Genomic DNA, 24,938 nt, shown 5'->3' with positions numbered 1-24,938 from the left:
CTCTGCTTCCCGGCTACCACAACTTCACACCACATGCTCCTGCCACCACGATGCTCTACTCACAAGGGTCCAGAGTCAACAGTCAAGGACTATGGACTGAGTGAGATCTAAGCAGCTAAATGGAGTCCTAAGGCAGACAGGAAATGCACCTGGCCTTTCCCACTCAATCCACCTCAAAGTTCTGTGTCCTTTAGGATATTGTTAAATAGGTAAATGATAAATAATGTTCAGTTACTTTTACCCACCTCCTACCAGCACTTCCCAATTTTTAGAAAATAAGAGGGAGACACACACACACACACACACACACACACACACACACACACACACACACACACACACAGATTATATATATATGGCCTGACATGCTCCTATCACTTCTACTGGAGAAGACAACACACTGAGCCTTAGGCAGAGGCACCATCATGAAGGCCCTCCATGCTGTCCACACCACAGAGTGTCTTCCCTTCCCCGGACATCAGGCTGAGCTCCTCTAGGTTCTAGAGCCATTTAAGAAACAAAGGGGGTCTAACCCACAGTAATCCCGATGAGGGCTTAGAAGCAGAGGTGGGGTTCCCATTCTCCCAAAGTTCTGATGAAATTGGCTGTGGTCACTCACAAAGCTGGATCAATCATCAGCTGGATCAAAACTTCAGTGGTATTTTCCAAAGTAGAAACAGAAGAGGGACTAGGGAGAGGCCAGGAATTCTACCAATTCCATGTTAAATTTAAAAAAAAAAAAATTAATAGATTTTTTTTTAAAAAAAAAAAAAAGAAAAAGAAAAGGATACATCTCAGCAGGAACAGGACAACATGTTTTGGCAAATTTCTTAGATCACAGCCTACAAAATCCAGTAGCTGTTCTAGAGCAATGTCCTTGAATTAACCAGGGCTTCTCCTCTAAGCAGGCACTGAATGAACAGCTCCACAGCTGACGAGGACCATATGACTCAGAACCCAAGTGCACAATGGAACACAGCATTCCATGTCCTGGTTCTGATGAAGAATGTGCCTCAAGAACAGCCTTAGGAGCCTCCATGGACTCTGCAAGAAGTGCAGGAATCGAGCAAGGGACAAGGAACAACATTTACAGAAAAATGAATACCAATCAGCTCCCTTTAAAGAGGCAATTCTCGGGAGTAAGAAGCACTCGGGTGGGGAGCGGTAAGGAAAAAAGGAACAAGTTTAAACAGACCATCATAACACAACAGCTTCCAAAAATTTAGAATCAAACCTGTAGACCCAGAAATGTCTGGTCATCTACACTGACTTTATATGAGTAAGAATTCTCTTTTTAGCTTCCAAACAAATGGCACCCCCACGTAAAATAGAACATCACCATTTACTTAAGGAGCACATATGTTTGAACTAGATATCCAAATTACTGACTCATGCTGGTGACTCAATTATACTAAGTGAAAGGCTCCAGAAAAGAAAATTAGGAACTATGGAAAAAGACAGGGCATTCTCTTTGAAAATGTCACTAAACACCTAATGACGCACTGGACAGCCCTCAAGGCTGGAGTGAGCGAAGTCCCCAGCAGCACCCTACCCAGCACATTTCCTGGGGGCACTTCCTCCAGATCTTCCAGCTCCCTTCCCATCAGAAGATACAGGTTCTCCAGAGTGCAGCATGCCATGTGGGGGACAGGAGGCAGGTCCTCCAGCGGAGCTGAGAAGCCCAGTGGAACCTGCCAGAGAAAAACGATGGAAAGCAAGTGAGGAGACGAGGGGGGTGTCACGGGGCCCTCGAGTTTTGAGTTAGCAGCGAGACACTGTGAGGTCACCTTTCGTCCACCCAAAACACGCAAAGCTGAAATGTTATTTTCTATTCTCCGTGGGTTATGATAAAAAACAAGTCACATCTGATGAGTAAGTTCTGAAACACTAAAACTTCTCACTTATTTAAAATGTGTCTAAATCCCCAGCTAACAGCTTTGAGGTTATTATACTTTATATATAAAGCTTCTCCCGTGACCTGGGCGCTCCCCTTCTGCTGGCCCAGAGCCCCTTGTTAATATGTATGAGCATTATTCCATGCAACAGTTCTCATGACTCTACCACGTTTGTCCCAACACTCATGACTACCATTATAATTTAAAACTGCCGGGATCTTCCTGAGAATGTTCTGAAAATCGTTCAACAAGAACTCTGCTAGTCAGACACATGAAACTAACCAATAAAGACGCCATGAAAAAGCTGAGCACCGGCTAGGTATGTATGCCGCAGTGGTTAATCTGAAAGGGAGCATATGCTGAAATACTAGGAACGCTGAAGAAAAGACAGAACACACGTGCATAAAACCACACGCGAGAACGGATTTATGAGCCCCCTACTTCATTATTTATTCTTAAGGAGACACTGTCATGAATGATTCAAGGTGTGAAGTTTTGTGAGTGTTCAGAAATATATCCTCCACATCCAAGTACCCAGGAAGGATTTCAATCAACCAATCGTCTTTGGTGGCCACAGGGCAGAGCTAGTACTAAGATTGAGTAAAACGTCTTAGCTCTAAAATGTAATATCAAGACAACTGACATCACAAGCACAGACTGACGGTCAGAAATGGAGCAGAGCAAGAACACCCATGGAGGCTCAAAAGCAAGGGAGACTGGGAGCCTGAGGAAAGAGATGGCTTTTCGACACGATACAGCTAATGTCCCCGTTCTGTATGACTGCAACTCTCAAGGGCAGCTCTGAAAACAACACGGCAGGAAATCTAGATGTAAGGAGCACACCACGCCTGATGCCACAGGCCTATAATCCAGGGACTTGGGAGGCTGAGGCAGAAGGATTACAGTTCAAGGCCTGCCTAGGTTACAGAATGAGCTCAAGGCCATCCTAGGCAACTCAGTGAGACCCCGTCCCAAAATAAAAAGTAAAAACAAAAAAAAAAGGCTGTGGCTGTAGCTCAGTACCTGCCACGCACATGGCCCTGGGTTCAATCTCTAGCAGTACGTGCACACACAGCACACGTCCATGAGCTGCGCACGCATGCTCACTCTCTCCCACCCCCTTCCTGGGAAGCATATTCTTTCCTAGGTGATCCTGCAAAGGAGAACAGCCCACCAACACCCTGATGACAGCAGTATAAAATCCCAAGCACACCGACACCCAGCTAAGTCAGACCCAGCCCCTAAGTCTTAGAAAGTATGAGCTGATAACCTCCACTCTTCTAAACTGCCAGATATGTTATGATCAGTAACACTCAGCAACAGAAATAACACAAAGAACATAGGTAGGATCTAGTAGGTCTGAAATATTTCACATATCCTTTTTCAAAAGCATATCAGACTGGGATTCCTGTGGCTGTGACTCCATGGAGTCACTTGTCTTTTGTGTGGCTTTGCTGCAGACACATACGTAACCAGTTCCACCCTGTAGTCTCAGCAATAGATGATACATAGATGGTGATTAGGAGTGCACGTGGGATTTGTAACAGCCAGTAAGTGGGTGCTTCAGAGGACAATCCTTATCACTGGACAGTTTAGAGAGTGCGTGTCTCTCAAGCTAAGAACTACTAAGCTCACAGCAGATGTGCAGGCTGTAACACTTCGAGCTTCCCACATTGCCCAAGTGAGCACACACCAAGTACTGTGCTCTGCTGCACAGCCTGGCAAGGCCTGCCTACCCACCATGCAGCACGGCAGTGAACGAACTGTGAAGAGAAGAGGTGAGGGCAGACTTCCTCCAGCTGCTCCCTCGTCTCCGACCTGCATCTAACTGCACTCTCCTGGTCACCTACAGATTAGCTGCTTCCACGAGGCCAGGAGGGTCATGTCACTCATGTTGAGCTGCTTCTCGCTGGTCCTGCCTGGTGCTCTGGTGTCTCTCTCATCCATGTTTAACCCCAGTGCCTGTGTCTGGTGTTGCCTGATAATTCTGGCCTATGGACTCCTCCGGCCCTGACTCGGGCATTTCTCCGTGCCGGCTGGCTGGCTGCTCTCAGACAGGCCTGAACAGACTCCAGACTATGCAGGCTGCACCTCCCACCTGCTTACTTCCTATACCTTTTCTCTGGATCATTGCGATTCTGGCTCTGTAACTTCTTGAAGATTGACCATTGCTTTGGCTCCAGAACATCGTCTACATCTATTTCATCCCTCCATCCCAAAGCGACTCTTAACCTTGCTTGATGTGTAAAAAGGCCTGAAAAGCTGTTCACTGGCTTATATGGTTCCCACATGCTACTCTGGGAGCCATTTACACAAAACGTCACCAAGGCAACACACCAGCTAACACAGGACCTGGGGTGCCATTGCTCATTCACCTATTCTTCACCACACCCAGCCAGTCTCCAAGTTTCCAGACCCTGGAAAGGACGCCCTTGAATTTGACTCCTAACTCTTACCCGGTGTAAAAACTCAACAGGGCTGTACTTGGGTCCCAGGACAAAAATCTTCTGTCCTCTTCGAGCTCTGCCACTGAACACACGAGCGAATGCAATGAAGGCCTCTGGGCTGCTTTCTTCTTGGGGCACAGGCCGAGAGCTAACACTTGCCACATCTGGCTCATCACCTGCCAGGCACAAAAAGATATTCAGTGCCATGAATGCTCACTTCAACCCAGGAACTGTGGGGACATACAGAAGAAATAGTGACCATGAGTATCTGGTCGACGAATAGAAACAACATTGATAAAAACCATGACGAAAGTTAAAAGATAAGGGACAACGTACTGGGTTAAGCAACAGTGTCAAGTACTTCGCACCAAAGCCTGGGTAGGAATGCCGTACCTTTTGGCTCATCTCCCTGGGGACTTGTTTCATCTTGTTTCATCACTCCATCCTGGGTGGGAGCCTGGGGTGCCTGGCCCTGGGCTCCTGCGAGCTTCTCTGCGTGTCTCTGTCGTGCACGTTCACGTCTCTGGGCCATTTCTTCTTGAGTGAGAGGCCTACAGGATGTCACAAACGTGTTACGAGCTGGCAGCACCAGGTACCTCTCAGCTCCTTCAAGAAGAACAAGGGCTCATATGGCCACAGAGGAGATGACTGGTCCCCAAGTCCCCCCAAGCAGAGGCTTCTCCAAGTTCCCTCCAGCACAAGCAGGAAGTGGAGCAGGCTCTCTGGCCGGCTGTATCTCCAGCAGCTCTGAGCGTAAGAACCAGTGCACAAGTGCCCATGGCCCCCAGCAGCTCTGAGCGTATGAACCAGTGCACAAGTGCCCATGGCCCCCAGCAGCACCAAGTGCAGCCACACAAGACCGTCCACAGGTACTCAACGGCTCTTCTGGGAGAGGCCGACAAGGAGAAAGAAGAGAACAGCTAACAGGCAGCAAGACCTGGAACACCCTGACAAGTATGCAAAAGGCCACTATAAGAATTGTGGTTTTTCTGTAATCTGGTCAGTTAATAAACAGTCACAGCTTGGCAAACTGAGGAGAAAAAAAAAAAAAGAATCGTGGTTTTCTTTTTTAGTTCAAAAGTATGTCTTCATGGAGAATGAACGTTCATAAGGAAGGCTGCCATGTCAGGCTGAAAACTCATAACTCAGCAGCACTAAAAGGTCCAGTTAAAACTATCCGTCACTACTAGACACAGGAGATATTCAGAAGAAAAGGCAATGTGTAAATAAGTGGGATGAGTGTTTGCCAGGGGTCAGTCCGAGTAGAGGGAGGGTCCATTAGCAATAATGGAATAATGGTAATTTTTATTTCATAAAAAGTGACTCCCATTTCTAATCAGGTTAGAGAAGGTACTTGGAGCTTTCTTAATTAATTTTTTCATTTATTTTACATACCAACCAGTTTCCCTTCTCTTCCTGTTTCCTCCCCCATCTCCCCTCTTACCATCCACTCCTACTTGGAGCTCTAATACTACAAAAAGCCCTAGAAAAGGTAAGGTTGCGGATAGGCATTAAGCTTAGGAATTTGGGCTTGGAAGGAAGACACCAGGCAAGTGAAGGGTCCCCAGGACTGATCTCTCTTTCAAGCAGGCATTCACACGAACCCCCCTGCATGTTCAACCCCTGCACAGAGCAGGACAATTCCTGGCCCTGAGTTGGTAGAATCTGGCATATTTACCACATACTGGGGCTGAGCATCCAGACTGCAGGGACAATCCTTGAGCATAGGCTTGAACAAGAGCTGCAGAAGCTGCACTCCTGCCTCCCTCCCTCCCATGCTGCCCCCTGCCTGACATCAACATTTCTGTTTCACTCTGTAATCAGTACCTTGAAGCTAGCCTCAGCCTCTTCTCCCACCCTGCCTTGCCTCCTTCCTTGCCTAGGTACAGGGCACAGGCACTTGCTCTTTACCATCTAAGGAGATACAAGCTCTTGGAGCTAATGACACTTGGGGTTTTTAACTCATATTGCTCACTTCTGTGCTCTTCAGGTATCTTGCCAGCTAGATGAAAACCAGTGCTACCTGGCTTCCAAAGGGAGCATCCAGACCTAGGAGCTGGCCCTCATGCTCAGACCCAGCTCACTATAGGTAATCAAAGTGACAGAGCTCCTAGCACTGGAGGGAGAAACTGGCCACCGCTGCAGGAAATGGGCTCCTCTTCATGGGAACCTCTAAACGCTTACAAATACAGGGTGCACCCTGCTTCCTTACAACTGCAAGCCATGCCTCTGTCCTCTGCAGCAGTGTCTGATCTGTCCACTTCCTGTCTCTTTCCTTGGCATCATCAACAGCTACATCTTCTGCGCCTGCTCTTCTGCCCCAAGCTACACACTTCTCCTATATGTTTGTTTCATTTAGTCTTTTGCTGAAAGAATGCCCAAGAGTAACACACGTGACTGGTGGTACACATGTGTAATCCCAATGCCAGGGAAGTGAAGACAGAGGACCCCAGCCTAGCCTAGGAGGCAAGCTCTAGGTCAGTGAGAAATCCTGGGCGCGCGCGAGCGCACACACACACAAACATCTGAAAGTATGAATTAAAATGCAAATGTAGAACATAGTACTCATTGTTATGGCTTATTATCGTTAGTTTAGACTACAGGAATAGGAATAACAACACAGCGTCTGAAGAGAACTGCTCTCCCTAATGAGCTCTCATCACTGGTCTATTCACCACGCTTACCACTTGACACATGTTACAGCACATATCCATCACAGACAGCCACAGCAACTGGAGCCAGCACACATTACACCCCTACTTCACATTCAGGAAAACAGAGACTTAGAAAGCTTAAGAAGTTAACTGGATACTACATGAACCATAATTCAACTGCAATTTGTTGGATCCAAACTCCATAGTCACCATCTTCCAATTAGCAAAAATTAAAAATCAGCAGCTTAAGAAAGAGCAACTTAAATTTAGCTCTGGTTGGAAAAGGAAGTACAGTTTCCACCTTTTATTAAACTCTAAAGCTCATGTTCATGACATGGCCGAGAATCACCATTTAAGTTGATGTTTGTTATACACACCCACAGTCTTGGAACTCAGGAGACTTGAGGCTAGAGTTTTCGTTTGTTTGTTTGTTTGTTTGTTTTATCAACTTGATATAAAGCCATGGTCATCTGGGAAAAAGGAGCCTCAGTTTGGAAAATGCCTCCATCATCTGGCTTGCAGGCCAAGTCTGTGGGACATTTTCTTGATTAATGGTTGATGTGGAAGGTCCCAGCCCTCTGGGGGACAGTGCTACCCTCGGTAGGTGGTCTGGGGTTATATAAGGAAGGCTGAAGCAAACAGTGAGGAGCAAGCCAGTAAGAGGAGTTCCTCCATGGTACCTGCTTTAATCTGCCTCCGGGGTCCTGCCATGAATCCCTGCCCTGACTCCTGCCACAACAGACTGCGTGCGGCACAGACATATCCGCCAAAGAAGCTCTTTCCTCTGTCACGGTGTTTATCAAAGCAATAGAGCAAACTAAGACACCGAGCTACATAGTAAAATCTTATCTAAAATAAATAAATACAAGCCCGACAAAAATAGTAAGTATTTCCAGTGACCAGTTAGCATGAAATACAGAAATGACCGCTGTGCAGTCAGCCACTGATTAATACCTACTGTGCCCTCCACTGTTAGAGGCACTGGGCTGCTAGGAGAGGGAACAAAGCAGGCAGAAGGAAATCCACAGGCGTCACTTAAGTATCTGTTAGACATCCAGTATTTACTCAGAACAAGGCAGATTATCTGCAAGCAAGCAAGGCTCTGTGAGTAAGGAAATAGCTGAGGCAGTTGAGTTGGCTAGGCTACAGATAACCACCTCCTCCTCCAGAAGAGCGCTGCCACCGGCACTGGAGGAGACCAGAGGTGAGAATGCTGACTGGAGACCAAATGTTACGCCGGCACACAGATTTGGTTGGAAAAGGACAAAACAGGACCAGAAGTCCATCCGCCTTCAGGCTCTCATGCACAATGACCACACTCTGGCCTCTGAGGCTGGGCTGACACAGCAGCTTGCTGCAGTCAGTACAGGTGGAAACCATGCTACAAGGTAGCACAGATAACCGAGAGCAGGCGACCCAAAAGAAGAGGTAGCTGTCTGATGTAGCATCTAGCTACTGAAAGCTGGTTCTCAAGGAGGAAGCAGAGCCACAAAAGTCAGGAACAACAGGGCAGGTCTGCCTGGAAAACTCCAGTCTCTTATGAACTACAGTTCAGAAGAGCAAAAGTAAAGCACAGAATGTACAGAGAGCCAACAGGCTGGAGCTGCCTGCTCAGCGCTGGGGCGGGTGCTGAGTGCGGACACACCACAGGACGCTCCAGAGCAGGTCCTCCAGAGCCTGTGGAAGACACGGGCTTCGAAGCCAGGCAGGCTGCATTCAAACGCTTGTGCAATTCCTCTGGCTATGTGACCTGGAACACATTATTTTCTAAGGCTCTTTAATTCCTTCACAAGTCAAACTGAAACACGAGCTGCTGTTAGACCCAAGTGGCACAGGCAGTGGTGTTGCAGGAATATCATCCCAGCTTAATGAACCGAAATCAATGGCTAGTTCCACAACTGCAGAGTTAAAGCTTGACCTGCAACGTGGTACCAGATCGGTGCCTCAGAGGCAAAGAGACCAGTAGAACAGAAGGGAAAGCCGCCACAATTCCATACACTGAGAGAGTGCAGAGGTTTCGTGTACAGCTTAGGTGGGATGGCTGACCATGAGGGAAAGCCTGATTGCATTCTGCATGTGCCCAGCAGTTGTTTTCCATCTTCTCCTCATCATATATCATGACTCAGTGTACGCTAATCTACACTACAGGAAAAGAGTATTCTGCCCTGGCTTATTGCATTTACTACAGCAGAGAATGAAATCAGGTCACCCCAACGGCCAATGTCATCAACTCAAAGGCAGTGTAACTTATATGCAAAACATCAGTCAGAAGACAGAAAGGAACAAGGTGGGGATGATGACTTTACTCAGATATATTTGAAAACATCATATGGTATAAAGTAAGTATTAAAACTAAGTAACATAGGTGAAACATGGAATATAATTGATTGCTCCACCAAAACACACTAAGGTATGAAAGACTGTTAAAGAAAAATACTCATAGGAGACAGAATGAAGTAGTAGAGAAATAGATACCATTATTTTCTAGAAAAAGATAGAGAATGAGTCACTGAGGAATGTTAAGTGGTAAAGGCAGTCATGTATGTTCTTTAATTCTTCAGCATTCTCTAGTGTCTGAGCTGTTCTCAGTGGCTACACATAGAATCTCCAAAGATGTTCGGAAACTGTCACTAGATGGAGCATTGAAAGCTGGACAGTCTAAATACACAGTTACATATTCATTTTCAACTATTCACTTATTCACTTACTGCATTACCAATTCCTTCCTTTACCTACTCACTGGCTCACACATTCATTCACTCATTAATTCTTTCATTTTTCTTCCAAAAAAAATTCTGGAAGATTCTTATGTTCAAACCACTATAAAAAAGCTAAACAAATAATTTTAAAAATCTCTTATACAGCCTTTCTCTTAAAAGGATAAGCAGTTTTATTGGAAGAGAAGGGACTCTAAGGTGAGGAACAGCATGAGGAGGACAGAACTCTGTTGATAAAACAACACCCGAGCCAGGGAGACAACACTCTATCGAAACACCCTCCTGGGGGTCAGTTATCACAGGACAGACTTACTCCATCATGATTCCCCCAAATTCAGACACTTTATAATCTCCACTGTACCTCTATATGATCTGTGGAATATTTACTTAAATGGACAAATATTTTTCTGAAGACTTAAAATCTCATCATATAAAAAGAAAAACTCTACCATGACATAAAAAAAGCAATAAACACAAACACACATTAAAATAAGTATGATAATGAAAAGTGCCATTGCACTCCAACAGTGCACTTCGTATTTTAGGAAAAACCAGGTGTTGACAATCAATAACGAGGTTTAAGCAGGAGACCTAATCTTCAGGGGGAAGTCTTTGAAAAGATTATTCTGAAGAGGTGGCAAGATGGTTCAGTGGGTCAAGGGGCTTGCTACCAAGCTTAAAGACCTGACTGAGTTCGATCACCAGGGCTCCCATGGTGTAGGAACGAACTGACAACTGACTCCCACATATTGTCCTCTGACCTCCACAAAATAAGTAAGCAAGTAACTAAATAAATGTAAAATTAAAAAAAATAAAAAAAACCTTTTGAAAAAAGTGTTTGAGAAAGATCACTCTGGAGCAAGGTGAGAAATACACTGAGAGTCTCAGGCAGGGCAACCAGCTCAGAAGCTGCTTCAATTGTTTCCAGAGATGACCAGGGTCTCCAAAAAAAGGATGCTGGGACCCAGCCTCTGCCAAGCCTGTCCCAAGCCTTTCCGGACACGGGCTGGGCTATCTGAGCAGGACGAGCCAGCAGACTGGCTGATGCTAACATGCGTCACTGGGAGGTGAATATGCATTAACGAGTGCTGCTACCTCCTCTTCCCTGCCTCCTGCCTGAGAACAGACAGCCTGGCCTTGAGCTCCTGCAGCATGTGTAAGAAGAGGCCCCACCATGTCACACTTTCTGTCCCTGGTCCTGGGGCCGGAATGCTCCTCAGAGCCCTGCCATGAAATTAATAATTCTTCTAATAAAATCTCCTCATTCACCAGTAATTCTTCTTAGTGTCCTCTTGGATCACCAGCCATTCAAAATATAACAGGATCTGACTAGTTAGGGAGGTGGGAGCCGTGGAGAGGAGAAGAACACATGGGGAGCAGACAATGGAGAATGGTTCATTTTCCCAAGACTCTGAACTTGAAAAATCCTCTGCACAACCTGCCACCTCTGCAGACACAATCTACAGAGAACTGATATTAGACATTGAGTCGCCACTGAGGCAGATATACCTAGAGACAGGGCAGGCTGACTGCATCAGACCTGACACGTTCAATGAAAGGTCAACTGTCACTAATATAGCTATTACTAACTAGCCTTTGAGTTTATATCAGTTCAAGTCAATATTCCAGAGGTGATTTCCACAGTCTTCTACAGATGTGACAAAAGGACAGATGTTTAAACAGATTAAGTTACCCCAGGGACGTGCACAATTCCAAGACAGGGGTGAGGAAGAGCGGCAACATCCGTGCCCTCCACCCACACCCCAGCTACGTGTCTACCAGTCAATCATAAGTCTTTTCCCTAGTCCAGCCCAACTTCCCCCTTTTTCTTACCTTGGCTTATTCTGAGGCAAGGCTTTTGCATCAACTGCAAACATTTTGGAAACAAAGATAATAACTGGAGCAGTATCTTCACTTCCACATTTCATAAAAGCTAAATAAACAGGAAGCAAAATGTCACTGCTTTCCCCAAGATTAAAAACCTAAAAACTGTTGTGAACAGCAATTACATTTAGAATACAGCATCATTTAAACATGTTAACTCCGTACAGTTGTGACAAGGCACGAGTTGGAAGATGCAGAAAAAGAAGCAAAGCTGAAGGGTGGGAGCTGGGAGGCTCTGCCCAGAGGCACAGCTGGTGACAGGGCCGGCCACCTACACCTAATCAACGATTCTCTGTATCCACGGGGAAGGTATAGACCAAAGGACTGCTACTGGATCAAAAGCCAACGATGGACTTTCTAATCCCTTATAACGTCAAGCTAAAGCATGTGTCATCAGGGCGAGAGAGATGGTTCATCAGTGAAGAGCACGGACTGCTTTTCTAGAGGACCCAGGTTCAATTCCCAGCACCCACATGCAGCTCACGACCATCTGTAACTCTAGTTCCCATTTCTTCTTCCATGGGCATCAAGCAAGCATGTGGTCCACAGACATGCATGCAGGCAAAACACTCATATGCAAATAATGATAATGATACTAAAATTTAAAAATAATGTATCAAGATAGTAACAGAACTCATAAATAAAGATTCAGTGCCATAAAGAAGTCAACTTTCTTTAAGTATACAAAGTTTAACACAATTCCATATCTATCAATATATGTCAGAACCTCAGAGATACTGATCTTTTTCAGAATCTAAACACAGGCATAAAACCACTAATTATCAGTTTTTAGAAAACTCATTACCTCATCAAAATAATTTCTACAAAGAATAAAACATAAAAAAAAAAACATAAAAAAATCAAACAAACCAGGTGGTGGTGGTCCCAGCACTAAGGAGGCAGAGGCAGAGAGCTCTCTTATGAGTTTGAGGCCAGCCTGGTCTACAGAGTGAGTTCCGGGACAGCTAGGGAAACCATGCCTCAAAAAACCAAAATAGATGGATAGATGATAGGCAGATAGGTAGGTAGGTAGGGAGATAGATAGATAGATAGATAGACAGACAGACAGACAGAGATAGACAGACAGAGAGACAGACAATAAATTTAAAAAATGAAGTAATAAGATATAATAAGAAAACCTCAGGAAGCAAGAACTGAACAGTTTTGAGCATGTTATTAGCATTACTCTGACTGCATCTAGAGAACACAGAATTGAGAGCAGGTGAGAGATAATGATTGCTTGGCCCAGAGAAGCAGGTGGAAACACCGGGCAGTAGTTGGATTCTGATATATTTTAAATGATATTTTAATCATTTTTAATGATTTATGATTTTAATGATATATTTTAAATACCAACCCACAGTATTTTCCAGTAGAGTGGGTTCAGGGGTGTGAGGTCAACGTAAGACCATAAATGACTCCAGGGTCTTTGGACTCAGCAGACGAAAGGGTAGACACAGCTCTCATTACAGCAGGAATAATTAGAAGAGGCAGGTTTGGGAGTCTGGGATATGTCAGGATATGCTTCTGAAGCAGAGCAGAGTGGAGGCAGGGGACGGGGGTGGTAAGCAATCTATGCGAGTCTAGTAAGTCTGGAGTTCACAGAGCACCTGTGCACGCAGCTACAAACGGGGAAACTAGGAGCACATGGCTGTCACGTAAAGTCAGAAGGACAGGTGAGCTCACCAAGACTGCAGGTAAAATGAGGTGTAAGGAAGGGACCCTTTGTGTGACATCAAAGTCCAAATGCCAGGGACAACGCGACACAGGAGTAGCGGCATGTGGAAGTCAGGGGAGACCAGGTTCAGAGGAGGAAGTTGTCAACTATGTCAAACGCTAGTGACAGATGAGGTCGGATGAGGATGGGAATCTGGCCATCTGAGTGACAAAGCGAGTCAGCAGTGGGCCCAGCTACAGCAGTCTGTGGGCTGGGGCTGCAGGGGTTACAAGTTTCCGTATAATGAGAAGAACTGGAGACAACGAACACAGAGGGGCTCCACGGTGCCCAGAGCCTGGAGTGCTAGTGGCCCTCATAGGCAGAGTGTGTACCAGCAGTTCTTAAGCATCAGTACAATCCCAGGAACCACTCTTTCAGTCCCTAAGAAAAGCCACGGCAGTGGCTTCACAGCTCAGGGAACACATGCTTGGCTCTTTAGGAAGACGGAGCAAAGTGGGAATATGAAATGAGATCCGCACAGCAAGCAGGAAGGAGTGTGGGTCAGTGGCTGCTACCCAGAGGGCTTAGCAATATGCAATAAGAGGAAAGCTTTGGGGAGGGGACAGGCTCAATTCTAGAAGTGGTTATTTGTGGAAGTGAACGTGTGACAAACTGGCCTGTCTGTAAACTAGTGTTCAGCAAACTGGGGCAGCCTGGACCGAGGACAGTCAAGGGTGTGGTTCACTGCAGTGTGCCCACTGTGCATTGGTCCTTACCTGCTTTCAGGGCCTGGGTTTCCAGAGGAAGAGACTCAAAGGTCTGTGATCCTGTGCACAGCAGTTTCTCCACTCGCTCAGATGTCATGTCAAGAGGACTGGGCAGTTTCTGACACACCATAGCTGAGGCCTGTCGTTAAGGATTCTGTACTTGCAGAGAGACTGCGCTGAAATAATCAGGCATGTTTATACAGAAATGCCCGGGCTGTAAGGCACACTGCTTTCTGACTCACGACTCAAAATCTGCCCATGCTCCTAGGATGTCCACTGACTCTGAATATCTACTTTCATAATCCTAGTGAAAAGTTTTATCTAATCATATACTTTATCAACTATATTACTGTTATTGCATTTTTACTTTAGAAAACAAATATTGTTTTGAAAAGAATACTTCATAGATTAACCAAGAGCAGCAATATTAATTTTTCTAGTATTTAATACTGCTTCAAGATAAAACACAAAGTAAACAGAAAAGACTTACATTGGATCGGAATGGGTTATTTCCAGAGGGTTATCTGATTGCCAATGAAATACTATTTTCATCTCTTTTTTATAAAATCCAGCTTAATTAAAATAAAGGATACCGAGAACAGCGTGGGATATGGGGAGCCACTGGCTGCAAATGGCATTGATCTGGACTTTAGGATCTGAATGTCGTGCCTCCCGGGCTCCAATTTTTAATCCTAAAGAAGTCACAATTTTATCAATTTTTTCTTTGTCCCTGTGGGAAAGGGGAAAGAGAGAAGGCATAAACAGATACGCATAAGCAGCAAGAAAAATCAGTTTAATTTCATTTGGCACCTGTTTTCTCCTTTTCAGAAGAGAGTAAAAATAAGGAGAGGGCCCTGATAAGCTGGCGACTCCCCAAGCTTTATGCTAACACTTTCAGACTCCTCCAGAACCGTGCACAGAGACCGGTCTACAACTCACTGAAACAAGCGATGTCTATCTACCATAGCAGTTTTACAAACAAATCCTAACGCCCTGATTCTGCCCACAGGTTATCAGTTTACAAGGACAGCTTTCTTTTGCACTTGTACCAGGCGAGTTTTTCCCAAGTTCCCGATCTGGTCTCTCCCACCACCGACTGCTTCTTTAAACCGAGCTTACAGAAAACAAGGCCCAGCGCTCATCACCCCAGCAGGCCACGACACACTGCTGTTGCAGCCCTTCATCCCCCTTCTTGAGCTACGTGTACTCCTCTAAATTGTTTCCAAGCTCTTTAACTAACTTATCTGTGAAGTCCACTGTCCTGGTCAAGCTCAGTTAAGAGACCACCAGACTGGGAAGTGGGCAAATGACCCCACCCCAAGATAAACAATTTTACAACAGCCTTACTTTTTTAAGACCGCATCATACAGACTCCAAATGTTTTCCAGGATCAACTGAACAAATAAGGGCTTCTTTCCTTTGGCCTGCACAGAAGAACATGTCGGTTTCAGTTCCTGAACATTTACTCAGTCCCCCTCATCCCAGCACTGTCAGTGCGGCTGATTTATGCTAGAGTACTTATTCATGGTAGAGATGAAAGGCATGCTTGAAATAGCCAATAATTCATAATCAGTAAGCCACCCATTCTCTTCCTCTAGGAACCAGAGGGGGGTTGAAATAATGTGAGCATTTGGAGGGGCTGCCCCACAACTACCATAGAAAACCACAACATCCGAGCTGCAAGCTGACTTCACTCAGTGTGTGGGGGCTGTCTTCACAGGCTTGCCTTTCCTGTGTTCATGTTTCTTGTGTTCTTAAACATGAGAAACCGTTCATAAGAACAGGACATTCTTTTAATTGCAGACTTTATTTGTTCCATGGAGACAGACACACATAATATTTACAGCAATTCATATGTGGACAATTAAAAGCATTTTCCAGCAAGCTTGACAAGCAGTTCAAGTCCTGGAATTTACATGGTAAAATGAGAAAATCAACTCCTTCAAGGAAAAAAACTTTTTTTTTGTCCATTCACTTTATTCTGAGTCAGTTTTCTCTCTACACAACTTCTTTTCTGCTCTCATTCTTAGCTCCTTTTCTGCCTGATATTTCTATCTTTTTTTCCTCAGTGATTTTTTTAATTATTATTGTTTTTTAAATTTTATAATTAATTTAATTTTACATATCAGCCACAGATTCCCCTATCCTCCCTCCACCCACTCCCCGCCCCTGCCCTCCCCCCAATCCATCCCCCATTCCCACCTCCTCCAGGGCAAGGGAGGAGGAATCTCCCCTGGGGATTCAGCTCAGCTAGGTAGATTCAGTTGAAGCAGGTCCAGTCCCCTCCTCCCTTCACCTAGGCTGAGCAAAGTGTCCCAGCATAGGCCCCAGGCTCCAAAAAGCCAGCTCATGCACTAAGGAAAGGTCCCAGTCCCATTGCCTGGGGATCTCCCAAACAGTTCAAACTAATCGACTGTCTCACTTATCCAGAGGGCCTGATCCAGTTGGGGACTCCTCAGCTATTTGTTCATAGTTCATGTGTTTCCACTAGTTTGGCTATTTGTCCCTGTGCTTTTTCCAATCATGGTCTTAACATCTCGCTCATACAATCTCTCCTCTCTCTCGCTGATTGAACTCCTGGAGCTCCACCTGGGGCCTGGCTGTGGATCTCTGCATCCGCTTCCATCAGTCATTGGATGAGAGTTCTATCACAACAGTTAGGGTGTTCGGCCATCCGATCACCAGAGTAGGTCAGTTCGGGCTTTCTCTCGACCATTGCCAGTAGTCTATTGTGGAGGTATCTTGTGGATTTCTGGGGACCTCTCTAGCACTTTGCTTCTTCCTATTTCCATGGGGTCTTCATTTATCATGGTCTCTCTTTCCTTGTTCTCCCTCTCTGTTCTTGATCCAGCTGGGATCTCCCGCTCCCCTAAGCTCTCTTTCCCCCGAACCTTGCCCTTCATTACCGCCCCCTCACATCCAGTTTGCTAGTCTGTTTTTTAAAAATCAAATCACATAAAAAATTAATAGTTTGAGTAGTGAGAACCTTGGGTTGTATGAATGCCATTGCATAAACATGAGATGGAACATATATCAAATGCCTCCTTCCTGAAGAGCCATTGGCAATATTATTATTATTAATTGATGCCAATTAAGAGCCATTGCCTTCAATGTCCAGTTTAAAGAAAGTCATCAAAAGAAATTTACACACAAATGTGACTTTCACGGCTTTACTTACATTATGAAAACATATAAAAAAAATTAGGATGTCTAATCTTAGAAGAATACAAAGGCAAAAATGTGAGTCTTCCAAGTGCCCAGGATCTAAGATTTAGAGTACTCAGAAAACAAAGACAGTTTTCTATTCACTTAATGTAATTTACTTAATTTAGAGACAGTATCACTATTTCTCAGGCTGGTCTTAAATGCCTAGGAACTGACCCTCCCAGGTAGGTGGGGCATTACACATATACAACTGTACTCAGCTTGCTCACCATACTTAAAACTGAAACTCCACATAGATAATGCTTGGACATAAGACTCATGTACTTTTTCCAACTCTGTGCCATATAAAGTCCCCTGTGAACTCATCCGCATACCTAAGGCTGAGGTGCCTCTAGTAAAGCGGTAGAGTAGAAGTTTTCTATAGCCAACAACCAACGCAACACAGACCACACTACCTGATCAACTTTCATAATCTTCTTAGCCTTCATATTTATATAATAATCTCCCCACAGGGTCTTCAAAAGAACTTCCTTCTTGATGCCAATTTTTTGACTATAGATTCTGGCAAAGTGCTCAATGCTGAAAGAAAACCAATAGTGCATGTTACAACAATAACAATGAATACAGCTAACACTTCACTGTTTCTTTGCCATATACCGTTCAAAATGCTTTCTACACACTATCGACCTAATATCTTCAGCTGTCCTAAAAGTTTTCTCATTTTATAGAAAAAGATAATGATACAAAGATATTACACCAGCAGTGAGTGAGATTCAAAGACAAGCAGGGTGACTGACATTCAGGCCCGTGTCACTGTCCAACATGCTATACACGGGCATGAATTGGAATGTAGGCTGCAGCTCCCATGTGAAATTTGACAAAAGGTAAGGATGCCAAGGAAGCAAAGGTGCCAGGTGTCCATCATAACTCTACTAATTACAGAAATTATTTTTGGTTTTCACTGCTATAAGTGCTGTTATTCACAAGGGAAATGAACTCTAGAGCCCCAATCTGCCAAAACTAGAGCTGTAGCATCCTGGAATATCAGTGACAGATACACATTTACTCAGTTCTCATCAACCCACAGAGAAACCAGCTAGCACCAGTATCCATCCATAGGAGAGGAGTCAACCAGCACCGGGGTGTAGGGCAGCCTCCAGTTAAAGGGCTCCACCTTCCTGGACGAAACAGTACTCATCATTAAAAGCTTGTCTAGTGCTCGCAAAGTACTAGCATCTTAGAAGACGCTGCTCAGAAGCAAGACAAGAAGACCTCCTCTACACACCTCTTCAATACAACACCAGAACACAACCACAGTGCTGAGAAAGGTGAACTATCCTTGGCTGAAGGTGACACGGTCATCCAAGCAGAAAACTTCAAAGAACCAGCAAGACCGTGAGTGGAGCTAATACCAACTAAAGCAAGACTGCGTGCAAAGAAGGCAGGAGCAGTCAGTGCTTCCCAACATGCCAGCAGTCTCAGCACAGAAGACAGGCGGGCGGCAAGGAAGTCTCTAAACCTACTCCGCAGCCTGCTATCGGGAAAGTGTAGTGCTGTGTGTCTATCCATACGGCCCAAATCCAGAACACTGACACCATGAAATGCTGACATGGGTGTAGAACAACAGTTACTCCATTCATTCCTGGTAGGAAAGCAATAGTACAGTCTCTTTGGAAGACAGTATGGTGATTTCTCAAATGTCTAGACATGCTCACTTGGGATGCAGCAATGGTATTTAAGTAGTCACATAAACTGAAAGCATATGTCCATGAAAATATATGCACATGGATGTTTATAGCAGTTCAATTCACAATTTCCAAAATTTGAGGAAAGCAAGCAAAGTGTTCTTTAAGCAAGTCAACAGACGAACTGTGGTACAACCAGAGGCGGGATGATGACTCAGCACTAAGCAGAAATACATGGAGGCAATGTGTTTGCTGCTAACTGAACGAGGAGGCCGACCAGCAAGAGCCACACACAGCTGACTTGACTATGCGGCAGTTTAGAAAAGTCTAAACTATGTAAATACCAGGCTGCCAGTGGTTGGAGGGAGGTAGGAATGGATAGGCTGAGCTACTACGTAAACCTCATTTTCTATTTGATCCAACAGTTACGTATTCAGCAGAGGTATTCTTTTATGTTTTTTAAATTTTCAAAAAGGTTAGTTTCTTTAAAAATCTGTATTATTATTTACTGTTAGTTTCTAGAGAAGTCAAACTATTCCATATGGTATGATAATGTAGGCACAGCACCGAAAGTGAGCCCCACAGCATCTTTGGGTGCTGAAGAAGTGTCAGGGTGTGTTTACCAATCACAAAATGAACTACATCAGTGAGGGATAATGGTCACAGTAAATCTAAGTATGCATGAGAGTGTTTGTGAAATTTGTACTTTCCTCTCAATTTTGTTATGAACCTACATCTGCAGGGCTTTTTTGTTTGTTTGTTTACATTTTAAATTCGTTTTAAAAAAGAAAGACAGGAGGACTCCGAAGCCTGCCCTTCTCCTCACTGAGGAAGGAATCTAAAGTCAGCATACTGCAGACAGTTTTTTGTTTCTGTCTTTCAAGACAGGGTTTCTCTGTGGAGCCCTGGCTGTCCTGGAACACTCACTCTCTCTCTCTCTCTCTCTCTCTCTCTCTCTCTCTCTCTCTCTCTCTCTCTCTCTCTCACACACACACACACACACACACACACACACACACACACACACAGACCCCTGCCTTGCCTTCGGGCAATTCTTTCCACATCAGCTAGGGTGCTTTTCCCGAAACCCAGAGGTTAATGTCAAATGAGCTAAGTGATGTTGTTAAGACGCTGCAGGAGTTGCAGTCAACAATTACAGTAGAAGGAGAAATGCCAAGGTCATCAGTGGCTCAGAAAAGTACAAACAGTACAGGCTGCCGAAAATAAGTAACAACCGACCCTTCTCACTGAGGACAAAGGGAGAGAAAAATACCCAGAGATCAAACTCCGCATCACAGCTGTAGCTGCTGACCTTCTGAAGCTGTCTCAAGACTCTCTTACTTTCTCTGGATTTGCTACAGTATGAACTTCATTTTCAATCTGACCAAACAGTCACTTATTTAGGAGAAGTTTTCCTCATAATTTCCCAAAACTTCAGTTTCTATAAAATCTGTATTACTAGTTACTCTGGCTTTCCTTTTTGAAACAGAAACTTTTCTTCTCCCTATAGGTTCTTATCTCACTCCAACGCCCTGGAAAGGGCTGCAGCTTCCATCAGAGGACCGTGGACAGAGTGTTGCTCTCTCCCCAATTAGGAATGGTATTCCCAGGAAAACTCAGGTTGGACTGCTCAGGGAGTCAGGCCCCTGTGGCTGCAGGCTTGCAAGGGCGGAACTCTGGAGCTGCCCATCGGTCCTGACTGGGTCTCTAAGTCTCCATGGAGGACTGCAGCCCGCCTAGCAACTGGCATCTCTAACTAGAAAGCGACAGAGACAGGGCCTCTGAATGTGTCTAAAGCTTTGTCCTATGAGTAGGAAAACAGAGAAGACCTGCCTCCTTTACCACAGTGCAGTGAACAGGAAGGCAGAAGCAGTCTCGCAGTGGGGGTCAGCCCTGCACCTGCTGAAAGAGACAGGTGAGCTCCTGGGCACCTCCATTCTGTGCACATTTGATTGACACCTGCCAGTCAAACCTCCAGTATTTGGACTCTACTCATTGTGTTTTCACATCGCTGTCTTTCATGAGGCAAGTTTCTAGGTGGTTTTTCTTTCTTTCAGTGAAGAATTTTATATGTTTGCCACAACTCTTTAGATGAAGCAGATTTCAGTTTGTTTGACTTTTATATGCACTTATTTTTATGCTGAGTTTATTCCTGTATCATAAGTTTTGTTTCTTCAGTTTCTGGGATTGAGGTACCTTTTTGTTTTGTGCAACCTCCTCTTCTGGCTTTGGAACAACTTGTTCCTTTCCAGTGAGGATCATTTCCTTGTGGCGGGGGAGCTCCTGTATGGGTTGATCCGGCCACAAGCTCTGTAAGTTCGTTGGCGCATCTCAGATGCTGTGTTCACTGGCTGTCTTCAATGACTAGAAAAGCTTCATCTAAACCCAAGTTCATCTAAACCCAAGTTCAGTGTCACTCGCTGCATTTTTAAGCATGTTCTGCAAAACTTCAGCACTCTTTTTGGCCACCGGTCCTGTGTCCAGCCCCACTGTTTGGCCTTGGGTGTACCTACCAAACTCCACCATTATACCTCCGGAACAGCACATGTGGTTTCTTTAAAGTGACATCGTTTGGGCATTTGGTGGCTTTCTCAAGATGCATACCCTTAGTAGCCTAGGCAGTTTCACACATGTTCTTAAAGTGAATATGAAGATTTGAACCTCTTTTTTTTTTCCTTCACCAGAGACAGGGTTTCTCTGTGTAGCTTTGCGCCTTTCCTGGAACTCACTTTGCAGACCAGGCTGGCCTCAAACTCACAGAGATCCGCCTGCCTCTGCCTTCTGAGTGCTAGGATTAAAGGCGTGCGCCACCACTACCCAGCAGATTTGACCCTCTTGATTTGCATGATTTTGGAGGGTTTTCTGGGTCAAGAGAGTAGCAAACCATCTTCACAGGTCACCTTAGGTCGCTCGTAGAAGAGGGACAATGTGGTTTTTATTTCATGTCTCCAGAATTTTAAAATATGTTAAATTTGTATTACCAAATTAAGTCATATTTTCTTTTATATTTTATAATACTGTCAGATAAATGTCCCATCTTAAATTCTAAAAGTGGTAGAGACTCTCTATCAGAACTACAAATTATAAGTTATTTGCCCTGTGGCTCAGGCTACCATCTTGAAATCTTTCCCAGTCCAGCAGTTACTGACACATGCAGAATGTCAAGTCTTCAGATCTTCCTCTGGCCCCTCTTCATTCAGTTTTATTTCATAGCAAACACAAAATTTGCTTCTTCACATTGACCCATTCCCTATTATTACTCAGTGTTTTTATTCAATCTTTGTCACGATGAAGATAATAGTTATATATATATAATAACAGAAGAATTTCAAACTAGCTTTCATGAATACCTTCTAAATATATTCCAAAATTCTCTAACCCTGTGCCTCACTGACTGACAGCTCCCTTGTGGGAAGTGACTGAGCCACACACCCTTCCCCTCCAAGACCCCAGTGGTGCTGGAATCTTGGATTTGGCACACAAAAACAAGTAAAACTATTAGGAAGGATTTTTCACTGTTTCTTCTTCTCTGTTTCTATTCTATACGTGGTGGCTTCCATTCTGTAAACCTAAAATAGGAACTCAAGATTCCCAAGTATTCTCAGAGTCTCCTGGACTAAGACTGATTAAAAGGTCACACTCAGGAAACAGACCTAGGGCCAACCCCGCCACACTTACTAGTACTGCACTGTACAACACAGAGCACCTTCTAACCTTCTTAGTGTGCCCGCTTCTACCTTTGGGATACTTGCAGCTGTCAACTCTCCCACCCACTGACTCCAGAGGATAACCGGAAGGATGGGCTCTGCATTATTTCATTTCCACCGGCATTTTCTCCTCAACTAACTTAACCTGGATGAAAACAGGCATGAGTCCATTGTCAACATATCTGACTTTGTCTAGCCCAGAGAATGCCGACTGGTAACACCTAAAAGTGGAGGAATCTGAAAGGGATATAGAAGTTACCCTTAATCTATTCATTCAAGATCCTACTCCTCCTCCACCCACAGTGAACTTCTTTCAATTTGTAAGACTTAAGACTCAAATTAGGATGAAACATGAAATTATGAAAATCATTATTATGGGAAGCCCTCCACCTTGTGGTTCACTAGCAGAATGCTCACAAACTAGTACATTAACAGGGCTCAGCTTGTAATGTAACTGAATGATCATTTTCCTTTCTTTTCTCTTTTGGAGCTAGAGTTTGGCTACAGTTTATGTTGACCTAGGACTCACTATGCAGCTAGCTTATACTCCCCTCAAACTTGCGACCCTTCTGCCTCACCTTGCTGAAGTGCCACATTACAGGTATGCACCACTATACCTAGCTGCAGTTCTTTTTAACTAGAAAAACTTATTAGAAATCATTTTAGCGCAATCTTATTTTTCAGAATGTGACAACACCAAGCTCCCGCACAGGTGGGGAAAGGTCCATACTCCCCATTCTCTCTGTCCATCACTTCACCCACATTTATTGAGGTTTGCCATAGCCTTTTAGGCACAAGGACTAAGGTACCTATAACCTATAATTTGTTAAAAATAGCCCCAGCATGCACATAGTCAGAGTTAGGTCGTCTCTAAGCCACAGGGACAATCTAAGAGAAAGACCACAGTTTGACCCCATAAGGTTGTAAGGTTGGCTTTAATGCCAACATCAGTTATGTCCCTTAGCAGCTGAGCAAAGCTGAACAAATCCTCAGTGCTTTTGATCCTTAGATAATAGGATGGATTTCAAAGATTGTTGTGAGAATTTAATCAAATAACTCAAATAAAGTGAATAACTCAATGCCTAGCATATGTATATACTTGACACAGCTTTTTCCCAGATTAACCTCTCTTCACATTGGAATAAAAATAAGTGTACTTGCTCATCGATGAGCAAAAGCTTTAAAACACACAGGACACTGCCAAGAGAAACTAAGCTAAGGTCAGGGTGGGAGAATACTCCAAGGGGCTCTGGCAAAGGTACAACAGAAACTCAATGGAGGGACAAGCTTTTCAACAATGGCACTAGAATAAAAGAGTGGTCAACTTCAACCCAAGCCACATGCTTTACACGAAGTTATTAACTCAAAACGTAAACAAGAAAGCCACAAGAGACATAAAAGCAGAAGAGAGGCTGGAGAGAAAGGGGAATAATGTGGGGAAAGGGAACAAGAGAGGGTGAATATGATAAAAACACATTATGTACATGTATGAAAGTGTCATAATGAAACCCACTGTACATAATTAATATATGTGAATAAAAACATTTAAAAAGGAAAGAATCTTCAGGGTCTTCAGGTAGGCAAACAGCTATTAAACTTGATTCAAAAATGTAAAACTCGCCGGGCAGTGGTGGTGCACGCCTTTAATCCCAGCACTTGGGAGGCAGAGGCAGGCGGATCTCTGTGAGTTCGAGGCCAGCCTGGTCTCCAAAGTGAGTTCCAGGAAAGGCGCAAAGCTACATAGAGAAACCCTGTCTTGAAAAACCAAAAAAAAAAAAAAAAAAAAACAGTTAAAAAAATGTAAAACTCAGAAAAAGTGGTAAGCTGATTGTGGTAATTTGAATGTAATTGGCCCCCCATAATCTCAGGGACTGGCACTATTAGGAGCTGTGGCTTTATTGGAGTGAGTATGGCCTTGTTGGACAAAGTGTGTCACTGTGAGAACAGGCTTTGAGTTTCTATACTCAGGATACTGCCCAAAGAGTCAGGCGACTTCCTGCTGCCTTCTGGTCAAGATGTAGCCAGCCCCACATCTGCCTGCATGCCGCCATGCTCCCTGCCATGATGATAATGGACTGAACCTCTGAAACTGTAAGCGAGTCATCCCAATTAAATGTTTCCTTTATGAGAGTTGTTGTGGTCATGGTGTCTTTTCACAGCAATAAAAAACTTACACTAAGACTGATTCACCTAAATTAAAATCTTTACTCTGTAAAAGACACAGTCAGGAGGATGCAAAATCTGACCACAGACAAGGAGAAATATTTTCAAAGCACATGACAGACAAAGGCCCCATACCTACAATTTACAAAGAGCTTTCAAAACTCAGCTGCAGAAATACACCAGACAAAATGGACAGG

At 44.4% G+C, this 24,938-nt stretch overlaps 1 protein-coding gene across 1 annotated transcript in view; it reads right to left on the bottom strand.

Moving 5' to 3' along the window:
• The window catches only part of Efl1 (elongation factor like GTPase 1), a 138,538-nt gene that overhangs the window by 76,864 nt on the left and 36,736 nt on the right, over nucleotides 1–24,938 (bottom strand). The window contains exons 9-16 of the mRNA XM_076546319.1: nucleotides 17,642–17,765; nucleotides 15,369–15,445; nucleotides 14,615–14,751; nucleotides 14,031–14,153; nucleotides 11,547–11,646; nucleotides 4,736–4,893; nucleotides 4,352–4,518; nucleotides 1,553–1,691 (exon numbers count right to left, since the gene is read on the bottom strand). Coding sequence (XP_076402434.1) covers nucleotides 1,553–1,691; nucleotides 4,352–4,518; nucleotides 4,736–4,893; nucleotides 11,547–11,646; nucleotides 14,031–14,153; nucleotides 14,615–14,751; nucleotides 15,369–15,445; nucleotides 17,642–17,765 — 1,025 coding nt within the window. The remainder of the gene's footprint in view (nucleotides 1–1,552; nucleotides 1,692–4,351; nucleotides 4,519–4,735; nucleotides 4,894–11,546; nucleotides 11,647–14,030; nucleotides 14,154–14,614; nucleotides 14,752–15,368; nucleotides 15,446–17,641; nucleotides 17,766–24,938) is intronic.

Source organism: Peromyscus maniculatus, chromosome 1 (assembly GCF_049852395.1).
Source record: "Peromyscus maniculatus bairdii isolate BWxNUB_F1_BW_parent chromosome 1, HU_Pman_BW_mat_3.1, whole genome shotgun sequence".
NCBI classification, from domain to species: Eukaryota; Metazoa; Chordata; class Mammalia; order Rodentia; family Cricetidae; genus Peromyscus; species Peromyscus maniculatus.
This window is presented reverse-complemented; position numbering and strand designations above follow the sequence as displayed.